The 22,781-nt window shown below is 39.6% G+C and overlaps 1 protein-coding gene across 10 annotated transcripts in view; it reads left to right on the top strand.

Moving 5' to 3' along the window:
• The window catches only part of drp2 (dystrophin related protein 2), a 400,551-nt gene that overhangs the window by 317,845 nt on the left and 59,925 nt on the right, over window positions 1-22,781 (top strand). For all 10 annotated transcript variants that reach the window (XM_073058375.1, XM_073058376.1, XM_073058378.1 and 7 more), the window contains 6 exons: window positions 4,360-4,516; window positions 7,082-7,199; window positions 8,439-8,707; window positions 12,726-12,872; window positions 14,827-14,905; window positions 16,153-16,213. In XM_073058375.1, coding sequence (XP_072914476.1) covers window positions 4,360-4,516; window positions 7,082-7,199; window positions 8,439-8,707; window positions 12,726-12,872; window positions 14,827-14,905; window positions 16,153-16,213 — 831 coding nt within the window. The remainder of the gene's footprint in view (window positions 1-4,359; window positions 4,517-7,081; window positions 7,200-8,438; window positions 8,708-12,725; window positions 12,873-14,826; window positions 14,906-16,152; window positions 16,214-22,781) is intronic.

Raw genomic sequence — 22,781 nt, 5'->3', positions numbered from 1 at the left:
AGAGGGGGAGGTGCTGCATTGCTTGTCAGAGAAAATATTACAGCGGTGCTCTGGCAGGATAGATTAGAGGGCTCGTCTAGGGAGACTATTTGGGTGGAATTGAGGAATGGGAAAGGTGTAGTAACACTTATAGGGGTGTATTATAGACCACCTAATGGGGAGCGAGAATTGGAGAAGCAAATTTGCAAGGAGATAACAGATATTTGTAGTAAGCACAGGGTTGTGATTGTGGGAGATTTTAATTTTCCACACATAGACTGGGAAGCCCATACTGTAAAAGGGATGGATGGTTTGGAGTTTGTAAAATGTGTGCAGGATAGTGTTTTGCAGCAATACATAGAGGTACCAACTAGAGAAGGGGCAGTGTCGGATCTTCTGTAGGGGAATGAAATAAGTCAGGTGACAGAGGTATGTGTTGGAGAGCACTTCAGGTCCAGTGATCATAATGCCATTAATTTCAATATAATTATGAAGAAGGATAGGACTGGACCCAGGGTTGGGATTTCTGATTGGAGAAAGGCTAACTTTGAGGTGATGCAAAAGGATTTAGAAGGAGTGGATTGGGACAATTTGTTTTATGGGAAGGATGTAATAGAGAAATGGAGGTCATTTAAAGGTGAAATTTTGAGGATACAGAATCTTTATGTTCCTATTAGGTTGAAAAGAAAGGTTAAAAATTTGAGAGACCCATGGTTTTCAAGGGATATTGGAAACTTGGTTAGGAAAAAGAGACATATCTACAATAAATATAGGCAGCATGGAGTAAATGAGGTGCTAGAGGAATATAAAGAATGTAAGAAGAATCTTAAGAAAGAAATTAGAAAAGCTAAAAGAAGATATGAGATTGCTTTGGCAAGTAAGGTGAAAATAAATCCAAAGGGTTTCTACAGTTATATTAATAGCAAAAGGATAGTGAGGGATAAAATTGGTCCCTTAGAGAATCAGAGTGGACAGCTATGTGAGGTGCTGAAAGAGATGGGGGAGATTTTGAACAATTTCTTTTCTTCGGTATTCACTACGGAGAAGGATATTGAATTGTGTAAGGTAAGGGAAACAAGTAGGGAAGTTATGGAAACTAAGACAATTAAAGAGGAGGAAGTACTGATGCTTTTAAGGAATATAAAAGTGGATAAATCTCCGGATCCTGACAGGATGTTCTCTAGGACCTTGAGGGAGGTTAGTGTAGAAATAGCAGGGGGCTCTGACAGAAATATTTCAAATGTCATTAGAAACAAGGATGGTGCCGGAGGATTGGCGTATTGCTCATGTGGTTCCATTATTTTAAAAGGGTTCTAAGAGTAAGCCTAGCAATTATAGGCCTGTCAGTTTGACGTCAGTGGTGGGTAAATTAATGGAAAGTATTCTTAGAGATGGTATATATAATTATCTGGATAGACAGGGTCCGATTAGGAACAGTCAGCATGGATTTGTGCGTGGAAGGTCATGTTTGACAAATCTTATTGAATTTTTTGAAGAAGTTACGAGGAAAGTTGACAAGGGCAAAGCAGTGGATGTTGTCTATATGGACTTCAGTAAGGCCTTTGACAAGGTTCCGCACGGAAGGTTAGTTAGGAAGGTTCAATCGTTAGGTATTAATATTGAAGTAGTAAAATGGATTCAACAGTGGCTGGATGGGAGATGCCAGAGAGTAGTGGTGGATAACTGTTTGTCAGGTTGGAGGCCAGTGACTAGTGGTGTGCCTCAGGGATCTGTACTGGGTCCAATGGTGTTTGTCATATACATTAATGATCTGGATGATGGGGTGGTAAATTGGATTAGTAAGTATGCAGATGATACTAAGGTAGTGGCATTGTGGATAATGAAGTAGGTTTTCAAAGTTTGCAGAGAGATTTAGGCCAGTTAGAAGAGTGAGCTGAGCGATGGCAGATGGAGTTTAATGCTGATAAGTGTGAGGTGCTACATTTTAGTAGGAATAATCCAAATAGGACATACATGGTAAATGGTAGGGCATTGAAGAATGCAGTAGAACAGAGTGATCTAGGAATAATGGTGCATAGTTCCCTGAAGGTGGAATCTCATGTGGACAGGGTGGTGAAGAAAGCTTTTGGTATGTTGGCCTTTATAAATCAGAGCATTGAGTATAGGAGTTGGGATGTAATGTTAAAACTGTACAAGGCATTGGTGAGGCCGAATTTGGAGTATTGTGTACCGTTCTGGTCACCGAATAATAGGAAAGATGTCAACAAAATAGGGAGAGTACAGAGGAGATTTACTAGAACTTTACCTGGGTTTCAGCACCCAAGTTACAGGGAAAGATTGAACAAGTTAGGTCTTTATCCTTTGGTGCGTAGAAAGTTGAGGGGGGACTTGATAGAGGTATTTAAAATTATGAGGGGGATAGATAGAGTTGACGTGGATAGGCTTTTTCCATTGAGAGTAGGGGAGATTCAAACAAGAGGACATGAGTTGAGAGTTAGGGGGCAAAAGTTTAAGGGTAACATGAGGGGGAATTTCTTTACTCAGAGAGTGGTAGCTGTGTGGAATGAGCTTCCAGTAGAAGTGGTAGAGGCAGGTTCGATATTGTCATTTAAAGCAAAATCCGATAGATATATGGACAGGAAAGGAATGGAGGGTTATGGGCTGAGTGCGGGTCAGTGGGATTAAGTGAGAGTAAGCGTTCGGCACGGCCTAGAAGGGCCGAGATGACTTGTTTCCGTGCTGTAATTGTTATATGGTTACCATTAGGGAGAGATACAAGAGCCTGAAGACCAATGATTTAATGACATCAGATCCACCATCAGATCTCTGAATAGCCCATGAACACTACCTCATTATTTCTTTCTCTGCGCTATTTGTTTTGCTTATAATTTATAGATTTTTGTGTCTTTGCAATGTACTGCTGCAGCAAAATAAACTTTACATCATATTCCAGTGATAATAAATCTTATTCTGCCCTAATTTAGCTCAGGGCCTTTGGAATTTTAATGAGAACGAGCAAACTCTGAAAATATCCCTGTCTTCCTAAAGCAAAATGGAAATGTTTAATTCAGGCAACAAGTAAACATGACCTACCTCTGCAAAAACAGAAGAATTTGATTGTTGATGCAAAGTTTTTCACTGTCCACCCACACTTTTTACCAGGTATCAGATAGAAAGGAAATTCCCTCCAGATACTATGTCAGATCATTTCAGAAGGCACCAAATGATGGTATAATTGACCGCTATACTTCCCATTTGAGATTATAATAAGTTGATGCACCCCCTTTGAAGCTAATACCTGTGACTAATATGTGGGGATCCCAAGAGAGAACTGCATCACGTCAAGGATCAAGGATAAACTTTATTCACCACATCAATTAGGAATTTGATGTGGTGTGTCGGTATAACATGCACCGAAAATCAACATTATAAATAAATTATAAACAGTAGGGAATAATATAAAAAATCAAAGTTAGAAATTGAAGTACAGACAAGGAATTAAACTTCATTACAGTTGGTCATAAGTACTACGTAGTTGAATAACCTGCATACCAACTTAACATTGACTAATGGCTTTCAATAAAGGCTGCCCACAACCTACAAATGTAGTGAATCCCAGAATACTGTTGAGAAAGAAAGTTGTGGTGAAGAGAGTGAGTGAGTGGTGGGCCTAGTGCTGATATTTGCAGTGCAGGTCAGCCTGACGTACAATTGGAAGTATTTTATTAGTTTTTGTTTTTGCGGCCAACTCATCCATTGCAGACAAAACGTGTAGATCTGCAGATCTTTCAGCAGTGAAGCCTTCTGTTGATGTATTTCCAAAGGGAGGTTGAAGGGTCACCTTCACTCAACCAAGCACCGGGATATCTCTGCTGTGCTGCTGGATTCCTCACTGAGTAATGGTGACTTTCTGGAGTTGCTCATCAGTCTGTTGACCCTGTGGCAGGTTAGAATTAGCTCGAGATAAAATGAATGGGAAAAAGATGGGTTGCAAAGAGAACTTTTGATTTGCCTTATTAAGTTCGTGTTTTCGTTATTTTCAATCTTTTAGTAATTTAATTTCTTTAACATTTTTATTTTTTTAACAGGCTCCAAGTAATTTTGAATGTTTATGAATGTCAAAGCCTTTGGAAGCCAGTGAGCCAAGGTTTGGGATCTCTCAAATGCCTAAGCTGTTCTGTGGATGCAAACGGTCTCTGAATGGAAGACTGCACAATGTCTGTGCTGTAAAGCGATGACATGCCCCAGAGCAGTCAGCCAGGGATTGGGGGTAGCAGCTCTGAATATGCCCTCGGATTAGAGATCAGATACGTGACCAGTTTCAGTGATAGTGCGTGCAATGTGAACAGTGATGTCCTGGCGCCCTCCTTACCTTCACCGAACTAACACCTCTGCTTCAACCCCCCTTTCTGTCCGAAGGGCTCGGCTGGAAGCGCTCTCCGATCACAGTGGCAAGCTGCAGCTGTCCTTGCAGGAGATCATTGACTGGTTGACTGTGAAAGACGAAGAGCTGTCTGAGCAGCTGCCCTTCACTGGAGACATCGGCGCAGTGCAGCGCTACAATGAATTCCACTCGGTGAGTTGCCACTGGGTTGACAGAAACAATCAGCGGCAGGTAGACATTTCTGCTCTTGCGAAATATCTCATTAACAGTGATTGCTTATACTGGTTATATTTAATTTTGCTAATTTCAAGTTACAGATGGAATACAAATCTCTCTTAAACAGGGGAAACCCTATTTAAAAATTGGTGTATGCCAAACTACTTTTGTGAGGGTATCGCTGTTCTCATCATACCTTAATAAGCAAATAGCAAGAGGATGCATTTGCATCTGACACTGTAAGAAAGGATATATATATTACTGCATGGAGGCCTACTTGAAATTCAGGTGGCTGGTGCATTTCCCATAAATGAGCAGCGTAGGCAAGAAGTCCCTCAATTTAATCAAGTGATCGCAGTCAGACGAGAGAAGAGTGGCATTCATTTCCTACAGAGAAGTTTATTGCCAGTTTCATTACTGTAACTATAGGCCAAAACCATATCGTCTAGAAATCAAACATCAAAACTTGCAATATCACAGTTTAAACTGGTGAGTAATGACATGCTGAGTTAGATTCTGTGAGACATTAAATATTATTTCCTAATAAACTAGTCTTAGTCTTTGAATTTATCTTCATTTCCCGCATGTTTTATGTGCCCTTCACATTTGGAAACTGTCAGGCTTCCAACTCAAGCCTAAAAGTTGGGTTTCACCTGATTTTGATATACCAAATTGGACCCTGAGGACAACTCCATTCCACACCGACGCCACTGACTGAAGAGTCATGGGAGATCGAAACATTAAGATAGCAGCTATCAGAGGCCACTGCACTCTTTGTTTCTCCATCTCTCTTTCTCTCTCCCTCGCGCATGCTCTTTCTCACGCTCTCTCTCTTTCTCTCTCTTGTTCTCTCTCTTTCTTTCAATAGTGAGAGAGAGCCTTCGGTTCTCAAATAAGTGATGCTGCAGACTGTAACATCGAAACAGTGAGCTGTTGGTCTCTCTTTTCACTGTGCCAGGAGCGATATCTCTCTCTCCCTCGTTAGTGACAGAGATGGCCTGTTGAGATGTCAGTGTTGAGATGGACCGTACTCTTTGATGGACTCTAGATCATGGTCTCTGGGGCTTGCATGGTGGTTGGTTGGGGGGAGGGGGAACGGAAGGGGTGATGCTTTGCTGCTGCTTGTGTATGGGAGGGGAAGGGAGGGGAGGCTTTGGGGTTCTAATCTTTTTCTGTCATTCCTTCTTTGGGTTTGTTTTCTCTGTTTTATGAATGTTTACAAAGAGTAAGGATTTCAGGCGGTATACTGTATACATTCTCTGATATTAAATTGAACAATTAAATGGTACGATCCACCTGCCTCTGAACAAGATTGTCAAATCAGGAAATTCTAACTTTAAGAAATTATGATTGTAGCTTTATCCCATTTTAGAGCTAGGAGCTGGGACATGGCAGGCGCTCCTGCTAACAGCTGACGTCTCAATCACTGTGAAGTGAGTCACGACTATTAAAGCACTCCCTTCAGCAAAGCAGGTTGTCATGGAGATGAATGGAAAAAGAGTGAAAGGGTCATAAAATGGAGGAGGGAGAGGGTGGAAACTGAGTGGAGAGGAGGGAACCAGGACAGGATTAACTCAATGTGAGGAACCATTGCTGGGGAATGGGGAACTCTGGGTGGAGGAAATGCAGTGGGGAATGGTCCTCCAACAGTGAGTGAATGGTCAAGCCCCTAGTTACTACCCAGGCCACTGCCACCGGGATCACTAGGGCATAAATCACACCTACTTGAGCACAAATAATTTACCTTTGCCGGTGCCGCAATAATTATGGGAAGTTTTGAAAATTAAAACAAACTACCACCACTTTTAACTCTTTTGGTTCCCATCTTATTGTTAAATATTTTAAATGCTTTAAATTAAATGAACAACATGGGTCATAGGCCTGGAAATTTTAATCCACCTGCTATCAGTAAGAGAGAAATGCCTGCACATTAAAGATGTTATCATGACCACGAAGAGTAACAGGGAAAAGACATCAGTGTTAGATGGAATTAATGCAGGCAATGCATTATATTGCAGATGCTCCAGCTAACATAATGGACAGGTCTTCCACCAGAAAAACACTTCAGAACTTGCAAACCACTGCATTAATTCCCTTCTCTCCCCACATTGACTGTTAAAGGCTGCCAGTTCACAGGCTAGCAACACTGACATTTCAATTGTGCCCTGGAACCTGTAGCCGGTGACCCCAGGGATCCCTGTGGCAGCTAACCAGTCAACGCATTACAAACAGGCACAACTGTTTTTCTTTTATTAAGTCACCAGGCTCCAATATCATCCATTCCTTCCTTTCCACAAACTTCCATTTAGATGCCTGTTTACGAATTGGTTTCAGGTTAAGTCTCCTGAGCAGATGACTACTTCAGTAGGCACCTAAATATTGTTGTCCAGATTCTTACAACTTCTATTATACTTCCACAATTAAAATTCAAAAACAACCGCAATATTTTACTCAAGCAATTTACTAACCTGATAACTGAGATGCTAAATATTTGATTCTTGCTCTTAATTATAATTTTCTTTCCACATTGCTTCAATAAAGGCTTTCATGGAAGATGTAAAGACAAAGGGACCATTCATACTGGCGACTTTGGAGTCGGCTCAAGCATTTCTATCCCAGCATCCTCTTGAGGAGACAGAGGAACCAACACCCGATAAAGGTCATCATATTACTGTGCTTGCCTGTAGCTTTCTTTCTGCCATTATTGTATTGTTGTTGTTGTTCCTTTCCATGCCTGGTGGCACATCAAGTGGCAACCTTGCCATTTCTTTAGTATTTTTGTCTTTTTTGTTTACGAGGCCGAGTTGAGTTGCTAGCTCGATGCTCAACCCAGAATGGATGGTAAGCGTGCAAGGAGCCAGCCTGAATGGAACCCGGGATCACTCACCTCGAAGACCAGTGTGGATGCCACTACATCATTGGCTGGCTAAATTATGGTATAGATAAAGAGAAAAACAAAAGAACTACTGCCTTCATGCACCAGTGCAAATCTATGTACTGCCCTTCAACTCCGCCACTTGCTTATTCTAAAATCTCTTAGACCATTTGAATTATTTTAACATATATTTCCAAATACCAAGGAGAATAGGATGGTCTTATTGCAAAGATAAAACAACACAACAAAGAGACAAAAAAAGAATTCTCCTCTAAGGAGCCCTTTGTTGTAAGTTCAAAGATCTGGAATCAGTTTGTGCATACCATTCATGTTCTGAAGATTCATTTTCGTTTGAATTATAATCCATGCCCTCCAGGAGATTTCACTGTTTTCAAAGTCCCTGAAAGTTCACTGCTCTGTCATTTTCCCCTGCACTATTTGTTCATACAATTAGTAAAGGAAATCATAAAGTTAAGGTAGTTAGTTTGACCCTGGGCCTGCTAGTACTTCTTGCCAACAGTGTGTACTTGGATTGTTTAATCTATTATTTGTTAATGAAAAAAGTGAATGAAGAAGGAAAAAATAATTAAATTTGACATGTATTCTACTATTATGATAGCAACCTTGTAGAACTGAATTGTCTAATTTTAACATTATAAATACTGCATCTTCATACTTCAATTGTTCTCTTCTTTCTCACTTTTACTTGGCTTTTAATTATTTACTAAAATCTAACTTAAAATAAAGTTCAATAGTATTTTCCTTAAAAAATTGCCACTTTCTGTTTTTTTGCTTCAATAATTTAACAATTTAAAGTTGAAATTCATTAAAAAAAAACACCAGAAACCCCTATGCTATATTCCTGTGCATACTTCCTTGTCTGGCAACTTCTACCCCATAATCCTACTAAATATTTCTATACTGATGGATAGCAATGGTGATATAGTCTCTTCTTATCCAGTTATCTTCATTAAGCCAGCATGTACATGATTCCACCTAATGTATCTGAACACCTAATTTCAGATATGTCACCAAAGCAAAGAATCCAGAACCTGAGTCGATACATTTGGAAGCAGGCTAATGTGTCAAGTGAAATGTGGGAAAAACTGAGTGCTCGTTGCATCGACCGGCACAGGCATATCGAGAGAACAATGGAGAGACTTTTGGAGCTCCAAAGTGCCATGGAAGAGATTAGTCTTGCCTTGGATCAGGCTGAAGCTGTTAGAGATTCCTGGGAGCCCGTGGGAGATCTCTTCATTGATTCATTGCAGGAGCATATTGATGCAACTAAGGTACAGTTATAACTGTAATCGGCAGGTAAACATTGATGTGACATCGAGAAATATTCTTGCCCATGTTGATGATAAATTTGCTTCTTTGTACTGCTAACAGGACACACTTGATTGAATTAGAGTATGGTGAGAGTAGTTTGTGTGTACACTGCATTGCTTTATGCTTTGCATTTAGGAAATAGAAAATCAGTCTTTTGAACGTGATTCACTGATTGGGAGCAACCTTATATTACAGTCTCTCAGGTTTCATTTCTTAAGGCAACATATAGTGGGCTACAATCTCATAACCTCGAAGATCAGGCCAAATTTAGCCTTCCAATTGATTGAAAAGAAAAGCCAAAAATAAATAAAAACAGATATCACAAAAAACTCCAACAGGTCAGACGGCATTATAATGGAGAAAAAGGCCAGATGTGACTTTTGTCAGTACTGAAACCTGAAAGGCAACAACAACATGTGTTCTTTGAAAATATCAACAGGTTACATTTATATTTTCCATGTCATAGGGTTTCAACCTCTGATTCAAAATGTATAGTACCAATGATTCACTGGCAAATAAATTCAGTATAATTGCACTGTCAATCTTTCTTATCATCAGTGAGAAGGTCAGTTAAGACAGAAACTCCATTGTATTGACGTCCACCTCTTCCCTAAATTATTTGTTACTTTTTTAAGATGTGTTCCATCAAGAAAGAGAAATTCGAAGAGGAGGCCCCACCACTCTATAAGAGTTAAAGATCGTATCAAAACATGACAGAAGATTGAATAGCAAATAAAAATAAAACACAGCAAAGGACGTCTTAAAGATTAATAAGGAAGGAAAAATTAGTGTGCCAGAAATAGAAAAACAGATAAAGATTCTATTGATGTTATCAAAGACTTGGTTCTGCAGAAAATGAGCTCAGGAATTGATAATAGAATTTTTTTAAAGGTATTAAGCAGTTACCTTGTATCAATCTTTACTCTCGATCAGGGATTCTCAACTTTTTTTATGCCTTTGACCATTAACCAAGGGACCCCAGGCTGGGGTCCTTCTCTAGATAATGCAGCTAATGCGCCCAAAATAATTGTGAAACTGGAATCAGAAAAGGAGAAAGTTGGGAAAATCACCAAGGAATGTTTTTGAGCAAATTGTTATGAACTGATAAGTCCCTTAACCCTATTGGACTTCATCTTTAGGTTCTTGAAAGAAAGTAGATAGTGAGATGGTCAATGCATCAATTTCCATTCTCTGAAATTTACAAGAATGGGAGAAGAATGGCAAACAGCCAACATAACTCCTTTATTCGGTACAGAAGCAAGACAGAAAGTAAAAAACTATAGTTGGCTTAATATCCAAAATAGAGAATTATTAAAGACATAGAGGGTACTTAGAAAAATTCAAGGTAATCAAGTAAATTTGAGATAGTTTTGTGAAAGGGGAATTATGCAGAATCATTTTTTTAAAAGAGTTATTTGAAGTACTAACGTGAGCTATTTATTGTACAAAATAAAAGCTTGTGGCGTTTGGGACAATCTGACTAGTAAGAAATCACTTTCTGGTTGGCAAATAGTTAGAATTGGTGAGCCCTGAGAAATAGAATTGGCACCTCAATTTGTTACAATTTTTACAAGTGACTTGAAGGAAAGGATAAATAACACACACACACAAATGTTGAAGTTAGGCAGCATCTATGAATGGGGATAAGCATTGACGTTTTGGGGCAAGACTCTTGATCAGGTCTCAGGAAGGGATGAATGCAGAGACAAAACAAGGATATGTTGGTGGTGAAAGGACAAAATGGTATACAGAGGGATAGACACAGGTTAACTGAGTGGACAAAAACTGGCAAATGGAATATAATGTGGGAAAATGTGAAATGCACCATTTTGGTAGTAAAGCACATTATCTAAAGGGAGAGAGATTGGAAAACTCAGATATACAGATGGATCGGGGTGTCTTGGTACTTAATTCGCTAAAGCTTACAGAATACTATTGCTTATTGCAAGGAGAATTGAATAATAAAACAGGAAGATTAAGTTTCACTCTCACAGGGCATTGGCCCTGCACGTACTTAGTAATAGCGTCCTTTTCAGATTTTCTGCTACCATTTGGTGTTGAGCTGCATTACAGAATCATCAAGATATTCTTAGCAGAACATGTCAATCAAATATATAAAAATCACTGAATAATTTGAGTGATGTTAAATTATGCAGTAATGATAAATATATAAACTTGGCTTTTCTTCTTCAATGTAGCATCTGCCCAATTAACTCAGCTTCAATTTATTGCATTATGCATATTGCAAAGTTTGCTATTGAAGAGAATGGTGGAAAGACATAATTCATAATAAATACAGACTTTTTTAATGCTAGCAGTCGTGAAATAATAATGAGTTTTGGAGACATGTTCAGAGCTGTGAAAGAACCAGAAACTTAGCGTCTGAATGCTGGTGAACTAAAGAAAATTATTTTTGGAGAGAGGCAGGAAAGTCCTTTATAGCTTGTTTGAATGGTTCAAATGGGTGTACAAGAAATGAGGTGGCAGCGGTTGGGGGCAACCTCATAGCTATTTAGAAAGATCCTTGCTTCTTGAGTCACAGATTTTAGGTGTTGGATAATAAAACAGGTGATTGATATTCCATCAGCAGTACACATCCTATTAAGTTTTATTTATTTATTGAGGTACAGTGCGAAGTAGGCCCTTCTGGCCCTTTGAGTCGCACCGCCCAACAACCCCTGATGTAACCCTAGCCTAATCACAGAACAAATTACCTACCAACTGGTACGTCCTTGGACTGTGGGAGGAAATGGAAGCTCCCAGAGGAAACCCATGCAGGACATACAGATGACATCGGAACTGCACTTCAAACTGTGACACCCCAAGCTGTAATAACGCTGCTCTGACTGCCACCCCACCGCGGTGCCCTTCTCCTTGGTTTGAGAGTTCTTAATTTCATTCACAAACACAAAACAGCAATAACAAGCAGAGCCAGTTGGAATAAATTCTCCTAGAAATTCCTGGTGATCCATGTTTATCCTGAAGTGATTTGAATTATGTTAGGCACATAATCAATATGTAACTATCCTCCACAATACATTTTTTAAGAAAAATCACACTGTTTTTTTCAATGGCTGAAATAGCTGCAGTTTCTGCTGCTTCCATTCTACTTTCTAACCAACATGAGCTTTAATTATTAAACAATGAGTTTGTTTTTATTGCAGAGAATCATATACCTTTCCTACCTCCAGGTAATTGCCTGGTGTTATAGAACATAGAATAGTACAGCGCATTACAGGCCCTTCAGCCCACAATGTTGTGCCAACCCTCAAACCCTGCTTCCCATATAACCCCCCACCTTAAATTCCTCCATATACCTGTCTAGTAGTCTCTTAAACTTCACTAGTATATCTGCCTCCACCACTGACTCAGGCAGTGCATTCCATGCACCAACCACTCTCTGAGTAAAAAACCTTCCTCTAATATCCCCCTTGAACTTCCCTCCCCTTACCTTAAAGCCATGTCCTCTTGTACTGAGCAGTGGTGCCCTAGGGAAGAGGTGCTGGCTGTCCACTCTGTCTATTCCTCTTAATATCTTGTACACCTCTATCATGTCTCCTCTCATCCTCCTTCTATCCAAAGAGCTCTGATCATAATTCATACTCTGTAAACCAGGCAGCATCCTGGTAAATCTCCTCTGCACCCTTTCCAGTGCTTCCACATCCTTCCTATAGTGAGGCGACCAGAACTGGACACAGTACTCCAAGTGTGGCCTAACCAGAGTTTTATAGAGCTGCAACATTACATTGCGTCTCTTAAACCCTATCCCTCGACTTATGAAAGCTAACACCCCATAAGCTTTCTCAACTACCCTATCTACCTGTGAGGCAACTTTCAGGGATCTGTGAACATGTACCCCCAGATCCCTCTGCTCCTCCACACTACCAAGTATCCTGCCTTGTGTTACTAATAAATACTTTCCTCACTGATGTACTTCCAAGTTAATAAGTTTTGATTTTGTCTTTCATGATTCACCAGGTATTCAAAGATGAACTTGGAGGCATAAAAGACGGCATGAAAATAGCCAACGATCTGGCTCATCAACTTGCAATCTCAGACGTGCACCTTTCCACAGAAAATGCCCAGCGTCTGGAGGAACTGACATCGAGGTGGAAGATCTTGCAGGTATGAGATACCGTTGGCCAGCAAGAGTGCAGAACCAGGAGTGTGTAAACTTTTATTGCTGAACTGTGAAGAAAATAAGAAGACAAAATAAATGAAGCAGTGTCTCAGCTGCAAATTCTAAGTAGCTCTTGTGACAGCATTGCTGTTGTCTTAATACATTGTTTTCAATATTCCCAAGTGAAATATCCTAGCTCAGAACCATATCCATCCTGCAGCCCTCGTAGAAAGCAGTTAGCCAGGTTTAAATAGTGAAGTGGAGATAATTAAATTGTCAGGAGTTTTGAATCATTTACCTTGGGAAATAATGGAATAGTTAAACAAAGGCTTCTATCAAGTTATTAATAGATCAGATTGAATCCATAGCCGAGTACTCTGGCCTGCGGAAAGTTTACGAACTAAGCACAATTAGTCTCATTTCACCTGCTCTTTCTCCTTAACATAAAACAGAATTAGAATACTTTGGTCTATTACCCTGATATAAACACTACTCAACCACCAATCATTCCTCGAAGATCTGTAAAGGATCACCACAACCACAAAACATAATCAAGATATACTTTCAAATATTAATCAAATTTCACAGTTCACTGTCAAAACTCGGCTATACTACACTGGTCTTACCACTTAAAGTGAATAAGTTGCCCTTTTTCATACAGTTGGTGATCCTGTGTAATAGTTCCCACACTAGTAAACCATTGCACTTTATTTACAAATAAGCTAAGAATTTAGCCATAAGTGTTCTTGCTAGAACCTCCTCGAATGATGTAGCTGGTTAAGTCGATGTACAGGTCACATAGTCAATCTCAAGATTGTGGCAATTAGAGATTCTTCCATGAACCTTGGTGCCAGAGAAGAAGATTAGCCTCAGTTTCAGGCAAAGAACCATGACGTGTTAGTGGATGTGTATGTGCATATTAGGTGAAGAAAATCTCTAAATTTGGGTTGACCTGATTAGTGGTTAAAGAGGCAGCTGATGTGTATGTGTATGTTGTGGATTCTTTCAACAGGAATCAGTTGGAATTTTTAGGATCAAATAAATTGCCCATTCCGGAGAATTCAAACTTTCTGAGCCAAGCATTGGTTGTTGCAGATCTAGTTCAAAACTAAGTCACTGTAAAGAAAATCTGTAAGGCAGAAGTCTCACACAGGTCAAGAATATTAGTTTGTTCCTTATTTTATCCATATTTGATTTTAACTTTTTCCACTTACCTACTATAGGTGAAGTATACCTGAAAATACAAAGCTGCCCATAGACTTTAATGTGTCAGGTTTTCAGCCCTGATTTTATGTACATTTAAACAAAGCTAATGTAAGTTCCTCTGCTCTGTAATTAGTAATTAACATGTTTTTCTAATAAATAAAGGCCTCGATAGAGTGGATGTGGAGAGGATGTTTCCTACCGTGGGGGAGTCTAAGACCAGAGAGCACAGAATAGAGGGCTGTCCTTTTAGAATGGAGATGAGAAGGCATTTCTTTAGACACAGAATGGTGAATCTGTGGAATTCTTTGCCACAGGCAGCTGTGGAGGCCAAGACTTTATGCAGAATTTGATAGATTTGTGATTGGTCACAGCATGAAAGGATATGGGGAGAAGGCAGGAAATTGGATCAACCATGATCAAATGGCAGAGCAAACTTCATGGGCTGAATGGCCTAATTCTGATCCTATACCTTATGATCTTATAAATACAAACCACTAAATGTAATCAATAGATGCATTCACGCTTTGAGTTACAGTTTAGTATGTGGCGTTTCCATATCCAGCACATAAATGCTTTATAGCAAAGGGAATGAGAAGGGAACATTGGGGTGGTTGGGTGCAGCGTGGTATTGTCTGCCTTCATTTCTCCTTTAGAAAAATATTCACATTCAGAAGGGTCTTGTTGATGCTGTCCTGTGAATGTTTGTGAGATCCAGGTCTCAGGCTCTGATGGCTATTGTTCTTCACTCCACAGACATCGATAGAAGAACGGCTTAAGCAGCTTCAAGATGCCCACCGTGACTTTGGTCCAGGTTCCCAACACTTTTTATCTAGTAGGTTCAATCAGACGTATTTGGGAAATGTCATGGGATTATTTTCTTAAGGAATATCCAGGGAAGTTTTGTTTTTAATAACTTTTCTACAATTAAATAAACCATATACTTAATTGATTTAATGAAGTGAAGCTTGTGTCCTTTTTAAAATGATGTACAGCCTGCATTGCCTTCTTAAATTGCTTTACATTTATGTTTTTAAACTATTTAGAGCCATGCGCGCATATAGATCAATTCATCTGGTATCAATTACATTCCTTTCAATTCACTCAACAATTACTGTATATTGTTCTGAATAGCTTATTGTCCATTGTCTACCATCTTTAAATTCCTTCTGATGTCCCTATCCTAAAGATAAAAAAAAATATCTTTAAAATATCATACCTATCCATGGTTTGTCCATTTTTGGTGTAGAGTTCTTGATTTGTTGGGGAATTGGTCGGGTCCTACACTGCCCTTGTGCCCACAGCTTTGTCTCCTGGGTGATAGGACAATGATACCTAATGTAAACAATGACAAACTTATTATTTTAAAGGTGGGTCTCATCACAGCTGCAGGAATTATATTGTAAAACTGGAAAAAACCCAGATGTCGCACTATGAGGGAATGGACTAAGGAAATGGTTAAGATTTCATCATATGAACACATGTTGGGAAGTATTAACAGTGAGGGAAAAGTGCAAGATGCGTGGGATCAATTTTGATTGTCTGTTAATTTAAACCTAAATTAGATTTTTTTTTTGTTTCTTAGTTTTATATGTTTTCCAGTCATGGGATGGCTGTATAAATATGCTGTACCATATCTGCTCCATGATATGCTGTGCTGCTTTGTAAAATAAGAATAAATAATTTTAAAAATTTGAATTACAAAAAACATTATAGTATCTTCCTTGATACTTGTTAATCCACATCTACTTCCTGTACCAAGCTTCCCATAGAACTCTCCATTCCCACTCTTCCTTCCAAATTTTGGGTGAATTATTCTTCTATGACAAAATAATTATTGAATGTCACTTTATTTGATGTTTTTCCTCAAAGGCAAAATTACTTCTGAGGTTTGCTCAGAAAATGTTTTCCTAATATACGTATTTATTCAAAGTAATTTGTCATCTGCTTTGTGCTGTGATTGTGATGTCTAAATGAAAGAGACAACCATATATAATGTGTGTTGAGTTCAGGTTATTTAAATTATTTGTGAGCATTTTTCACATTTTTTTATCCCAATCTCTGTGTGCTTCTCTATTTCAGCTTCTGTCCAGATTCCGTGGGAGAGGGCCATCTCACCAAACAAAGTACCATACTACATCAAGTAAGTGTATTCTTGGCAACACACTCTTCTCCCATCCAAGCTGTAAATATATTTGACAATGACATCCTTTTCAGCATCTTCCTTGAGCTCTTTTGATTGTACTTGTTATATCGGTGGGTTAATATGATTGGGGTAAAAGAAAAAAAGCTTTCTTTTTAAAATGTGTAATATTCTGAAGAACAGTTTGCACATTCAGATAGGTTTTGATAAGAATTAAAGTTCAAAGTAAATTTATTATCAAAGTATGTATACAGTACATTGCCATATACTTACTTGAGATTCATTCTCTTGCAAGCATTTATAGGAAAAATACAGTAGAATGTTATGAAAAACTGTAGGCAAGCAAGCATATGCTGACAAATAATGATCAATACAAGACAAACTCTACAAATAAAAAATACAGAGAGTATGAGTGGTAAAAAGTCTTTAAAAATGAGACTGTAGGTCCTTGAGTAGTGGTGAACAAAGTTATTCACATCAGTTCAAGAATCTGGTGATTGTAGGATAATAACTGTTCCTAAGGCTGCTGTATATTCTGTCCAGTGGTAATAGAGAGAAAAGGGCATGGCCTGGATGGGGGCAGCCTTTGATGATAGATGCTGCTTTCTTCTGGCAACACTTCATATGCAGTAAATGTACTCAGTGGGTGGGGTGGGCTTTGCTAGTTATGGTCTGGGCTCTATGCATCACTTCCTGTAGCCTTTTCCAATCCTGAGCATTTGTGTTTCCATATCACTCTGAGATGCAACCAGTTAGGATGCTCAGCGCTGTGCATGTATAGAATTTTGTCAAAGTTTTTGGTGACATGTCAAATCTACACAAACTTCTAAGAAAGTAGAGGTGCTGTTGTCCCTTCTTTGAGATGAGACTTACAGTATGTGCTGGTCCCAGAACAGATCCTCTAATATGTTTGGCATCAAGGAAGTTAAAGGTAGGAACCTCTCCATCTCCATCCCCCTAATGAAGGCTGGCTCATGGACCTCTGGCTTCTTCCTCCTGTAGTTGATAATCAGCTCTTTGATTTGGCTGAAGTTGAGTGACAGGATGTTACTGAGGCACCATTCAACCAGATTTTCAATCTCCCTCCTATATGTCAATTCAGCACCATCTCTGATATGGCTAAAAACAGTGATGTCATCAGCAAACTTATATACAGCACTGGAATAGTACTTAGCTACATAATCAGAAGTACACTCAGTAGCCACTAAGTGTACGTTTGTGGTCTTCTGCTGCTGTAGCAATACACTTCAAGGGTCGACATCTTGTGCTTTAAGAGATGCTCTTCTGCACACCACTGTTGTAACACACGGTTATTTGAGTTACTGTCACTTTCCTGTCAACTTGAGCCAGTCTAGCTATTCTCCTCTGACCTCTCTGATCAGCAAGACATTTTTGCCCACAGAACTACTACTCACCAGATTTTTTTTTTGTTTTTTGCAGCATTTTCTATAAACCCTAGAGACTGTTGTGCATGAAAATACCAGGATATTGGCAGCTTCTGAGGTACTCCAACCACCCCATCCAGCACCAACAATCGTTCCACAGAGAAGGTCACTTAGTTCACATGACTTGCCCATTCTGATGTTTGGGCTGAATGCAAATCCAAACCTCTTGACCATGTCTGCATGCTTGTGTGCATTGAGCTGCTGCCATGTGTTTGGCTGATTAGATATTTGCATTAATGAGTAGCTATACAGGCCCACCTAATAAACTAGCCTCTGATTAGTGTAGCTGGCTAAGCACACAGCCAGGTGGTGCATCTGCAGATGCTGATTATGTTTCGTTGTTTTCTAGGCAGTACATGCAGTCAGAATTTGAGAAATCTTGTCTTTTGATATTGTATATGGTTTAAACAAGGCAGAATCATATTCAAAGAGGTTCTACACTAGACAAGTGCGTTAGTCCTTCTTGAAAACAATTGTGCTGATTGGACCATTACAGTTGAATGCAAAGTAATCACCTACTGAAGGAGGTAAGTAACTATTGCAAAGAGTGAAACCAACGATTCCCCAAGCTTCATTATAAACATCAATGCAAATGAGCTATGAGTTATTTAAGCATGTCAAACATAGAACATTTGAGAGCAAATCATGCCAATCATGAAATCTGATTGGGAATTCCCTGCTATGAATTGATCTAGCAAAACAGCAGAAAAATGAAAAGTACATTTAAATTATTAGGCATTCCATCAACACCCCTGCCCTCCAACCAACTCTCACCTCCATTTCCAAATGAAGATTCCCCCCACCTCCCCACTTTGCCAACTCTATTCTACCATTTCCAACTACACCACCTACTGACTCCTGATACCAAACCCTCAATCCCCAAGCACCCTCAATGCACCCGGACAACTTCCCTTTCCCAATCTCAATTGCTGGCCTGAACCTCACCGATCCACCCAAATGATGTACTCTGAACACCTGCTCACCCACCACTGTCCCTACATAAGTACAGACCTGGCAGAACCCCTCACCAATAAAATGGAAAGAAATGCAGCAATGCAAGAGAATGAAAGCAAAGAAAGACTTAAAGACAGGAGGATATGGATAACACTTATGTCCAATGACATAGCTGTTTGTGGATTTATATAGTAGAAATTAGACTTTAGTCATTTGGATTACACCTACAAGATAGATAACAATGTTAATAAAGAAACAAATTTTGGAAATTATTTTGGAATATAATAGTTACAATAAGTTTTAGCAGAAGTAAATAAGGCTCAACTTCTCCAAAGGATTTTGAATACAATGCAGTGGAAATCAGAACAAGTGACTGAGATGAAGTATATTATTGACATAGGTGATATTTACCCAAGATGTTAAAGGAGATTAGGAAGAGTGATATGACTCCTGCCATTGCAAGGAGGTCAGTGAACAGAGTACACTAAGTATCAGTTAGTATCCATCCATATTCAAACAGGATGAAGAAGAAGCCAGAGAAGCATTAGTCCCTACCATTTCACAGAAATGCATGACAGCTGGCTCAGCATCTGTGGGAACACTGCAACCCTTAATTAAAAAGTAATTACTAATTACCTAGGTGAAGAGAAATTATTTTGCACCTGTCGACACAGATTTCAGAAATGATAACCTCAACAGAATTCTTTCAAGGGACGACAAGAAATGGCGTTGTGAAATTTCTTTCAACAACATGTGTAAAGTGGCTCGTAGTTGTGATAGACATCAAACCAAGTGAGTCAATTTAAAACTGCAGAATGAATTGGAGAATACATTCATGTGGATAAAAAGAATGGCATATGACATATTTTCAGTTTCTCACCAGTGATTCAAAGACTTGGACTAATGATGCAGAGACTTGAGTTTAAATCCCTTCTTGCCAGCTGTGGAATTTAAATTCAGTTAATTAGTAAATCTGGAATTTAGAAGCTAACAAGATTATAATCAAAACTAAATCAGCCACATAAATGCATTAGATACAAGTGAAAGTCTAAAGCCATAACTAGTTCAGTGACTAGGTCCTAGTTTAATGCCTAAACCCTCAGATGTTCTAATAGTTTATGAAAACAAGTGTTTATTGGCGACCTTTATGAATTATTCAGCAGTTGGGTATTTTCTTGAAGATGGCAGTACTCTCAAGGACTTCATAAAGAAAAGAGGGATGACAGGTGAGGTGAGTAGGAGTGGGGTCATGGATTGTTTATGGTTGTAGAGGAAAAACCATCCTGATAGCAGAAATAATATGGTAATTAAGTTCCTGGACCAGCACCCAGAATTGGGCGTTAATTTGAATCTCACTGTGGTAGCTTGGGAACTTAAATCTGGACTTTTTTTTTGAGGTAGACTCAGTAGTAACCATGAAGCTATTGGATTACCATGAAAAGACATCTGATCCATTGATCCAAGAAAGGAAATGCACCATCTTTACATTGTCTACCTCACACGAGATTGCAGATCCACCAGTGTGGTTTATTTTTGACTATCACTTCATTTCTGGGAAAGTTTAGAATGGATACAAATTGCCAACATAAGACTATAAGGCCATAGGACATGGGAGCAAAAATAGGCCATTCAGCCCATCAAATCTACTCTGTCATTCATTCATGGCTAACTTATTTTCCATATTAATCCCTTTCTCCTACACTCTCCCCTTAACTTTTGATGCCCTTAATAATCAAGAACCTATCAACCTCCACTTTAAATATGCCCAATGACTCTGGCTAAAGAAATTCCTCCTCATCTCTGTTCTAAAGGGATATCCTTCTATTCTGAGGCTGTGCTCTCTGATCCTAGACTCTCCCACAATAGAAAATATCCTCTGCATGTCCACTCTATTTAGGCCTTTCAATATTCAGTAGGTGATGCACCATCAATAACTCACTCTGAGACGTAAAAGCGAGGTATCGGCTTTTATTGACTGGAAGAAGGAACGAGCAGTGAGTGACCACCATACTACATCCTGGAGACTGAGAGGCTGGGCTCAGACCTCCATCACCTTTATACAGGGGTCTGTGGGAGGAGCCACCGGAGCGGTCATCAGGGGGCATGTCCAGACAGGTATATGTAGTTCACCACAGTAGGTTTCTATAAGATTGCCCCTCATTCTTCTAAACTCCAGTAAGTTCAGGTCCAAATCCATCAAGCACTCCCCAAATGTTAATTCTTTCATTCCCAGGATAATTCTTGTAAATCTCCTCTGGAACATCTCCAATGCCAGCACATCCTTCTTCAGATATGGAGCCCAAAACCACTCACAATACTGCAAACATGGCCTGACCAATGCCTTATACTGTAAATCCTCAGCATTGCATGCTTGCTTTGATATTCTAGTTCTCTTGAAATGAATGCTAACATTGTATTTGCCTACCTAACTACTGAGTCAACCTGCAAGTTAATCTTTAGGGAATCCAGCACTAAGATTCCCAAGTCCCTTTGACCTCCTAATTCCTAATTCGCTCCCTGTTTAGAAAATACACAACACCATTATCCCTTATACCGAACTGCATGTCCATAGACATCCCTACACTATATTCCATCTACCTCTTCTTTGCCGATTCTCCTAATCTGCCCAAGTCCTTTGGCAGATTCCTGCTTCCTCAGTGCTACCTACCCCTCCACCTATCTCTGTATCATCCACAAACATGGCCACAAACCTGTCACCAGATCATTAATATATAGCATGAAAAGTTGTGGACCCAACACCGACCCCTACGGAACACAAATAGAAAAGATTCTGTAGATGCTGGAAATCTAAAGCAACACATACAAAATTCTGGCGGACTTCAGCAGGTCAAGCAGTGTCTATGGAAATGAATAAACAGTCGACATTTTGGCTCGAGACCCTTCTTCAGGACTGGAAAGGAAGGAGGAAGACACTAGAATAAAAAGGTGGGGGGGTGGAGGACTAGTTAGAAAGTGATATGTGAAGCCAGGTGGATGGGATAGGTAAGGGAGTGGATAAGAAGCAATCTGATATGAGAGACGAGTAGGCCATGGGAGAAAAGGAGAAAGGAAGGAACCCGGTGGGGGGGGTGGGTGGGTGGGGGAGGGGTGATAGCCAGGAAGGGAGAAGAGTTAAGAGGGTAGAGTGGGAAATAGAAGAAGAAATAGAAGAAGAGGGAATTGGGAGGAAATCAAAATACCAGATGAAGAAATCAATGTTAATGCCATTAGGGTCCCAGAAGGAGAATTTGATGTTCATGCCATCAGGTTGACTGGAAGGTGACCACCACAAGCCACCAGCAGCTAACCATAAAAGGCCACCTTTACTCCCACCCTGTCTTCTGCCAGTCAGCCAATCTTCTATCCATGCTAGTATACCACCTTTCCTGTAATACCATAGACTCTTATCTTAGTTAGCTGCCGCATGTGCACATTTCTTCTGATGTCAGTCAACATCCACTGGCTTTCCCTCATCTATCCTGCCTGTTGCTTTCTGAAATAATTCCTATAGATTTACCTGGGAAGATTTTCCCTCAAGGAAGTCATGCTGACCACGAGCCTCCAAGTGCCCTGAAACTTCATTCTTAACAATTGACTACAACGTCTTCCCAACAACTAAGCTCAGGCTAACTAGCCTATAATATTCTTTCTTCTGCCTCCCTCCCTTCTTGAAGAGTGGAGTGACATTTCAATTTCCACTCTTGCAGAACCATTCTTGAAAGAACAATAGTAATGCCTTCTCAAACTCATCAGCTACCTCATTCAGAACTCTGGAGTATCCTTCATCTGATTCAGGTGACTTATCTACCTTCTGATCTTTCAGCTTCCCAAGCACCTTCTCCTTTGTTATCGCAACTGCACTCACTACTGCCCGTGACTCTCTAAATTTTTGGCATGTTACTAGTGTCTTCCACAGGTAAGACCGACACTAAATACTTACTCAATTCATCCACTATTTCTTTGTTTCCACAGTACTACCTCTTCAGCATCATTTTCCAGTGGTCCAAAGTCCACTCTTTCCTTGGTTTTACTCTTTAGGTATCTGAAATAACTTTTGAAATCTTCTTTTATATTATTGGCTAGCTTACCTTCATATTTCAGCTCCTCTCTCTATTGCTTTTTCAGTTGCCTCCTACAACATACACAAAACGCTGACGGAAGTCAGCAAG

Source organism: Hemitrygon akajei, chromosome 10 (assembly GCF_048418815.1).
Source record: "Hemitrygon akajei chromosome 10, sHemAka1.3, whole genome shotgun sequence".
Lineage (NCBI taxonomy): Eukaryota > Metazoa > Chordata > Chondrichthyes > Myliobatiformes > Dasyatidae > Hemitrygon > Hemitrygon akajei.
This window is presented reverse-complemented; position numbering and strand designations above follow the sequence as displayed.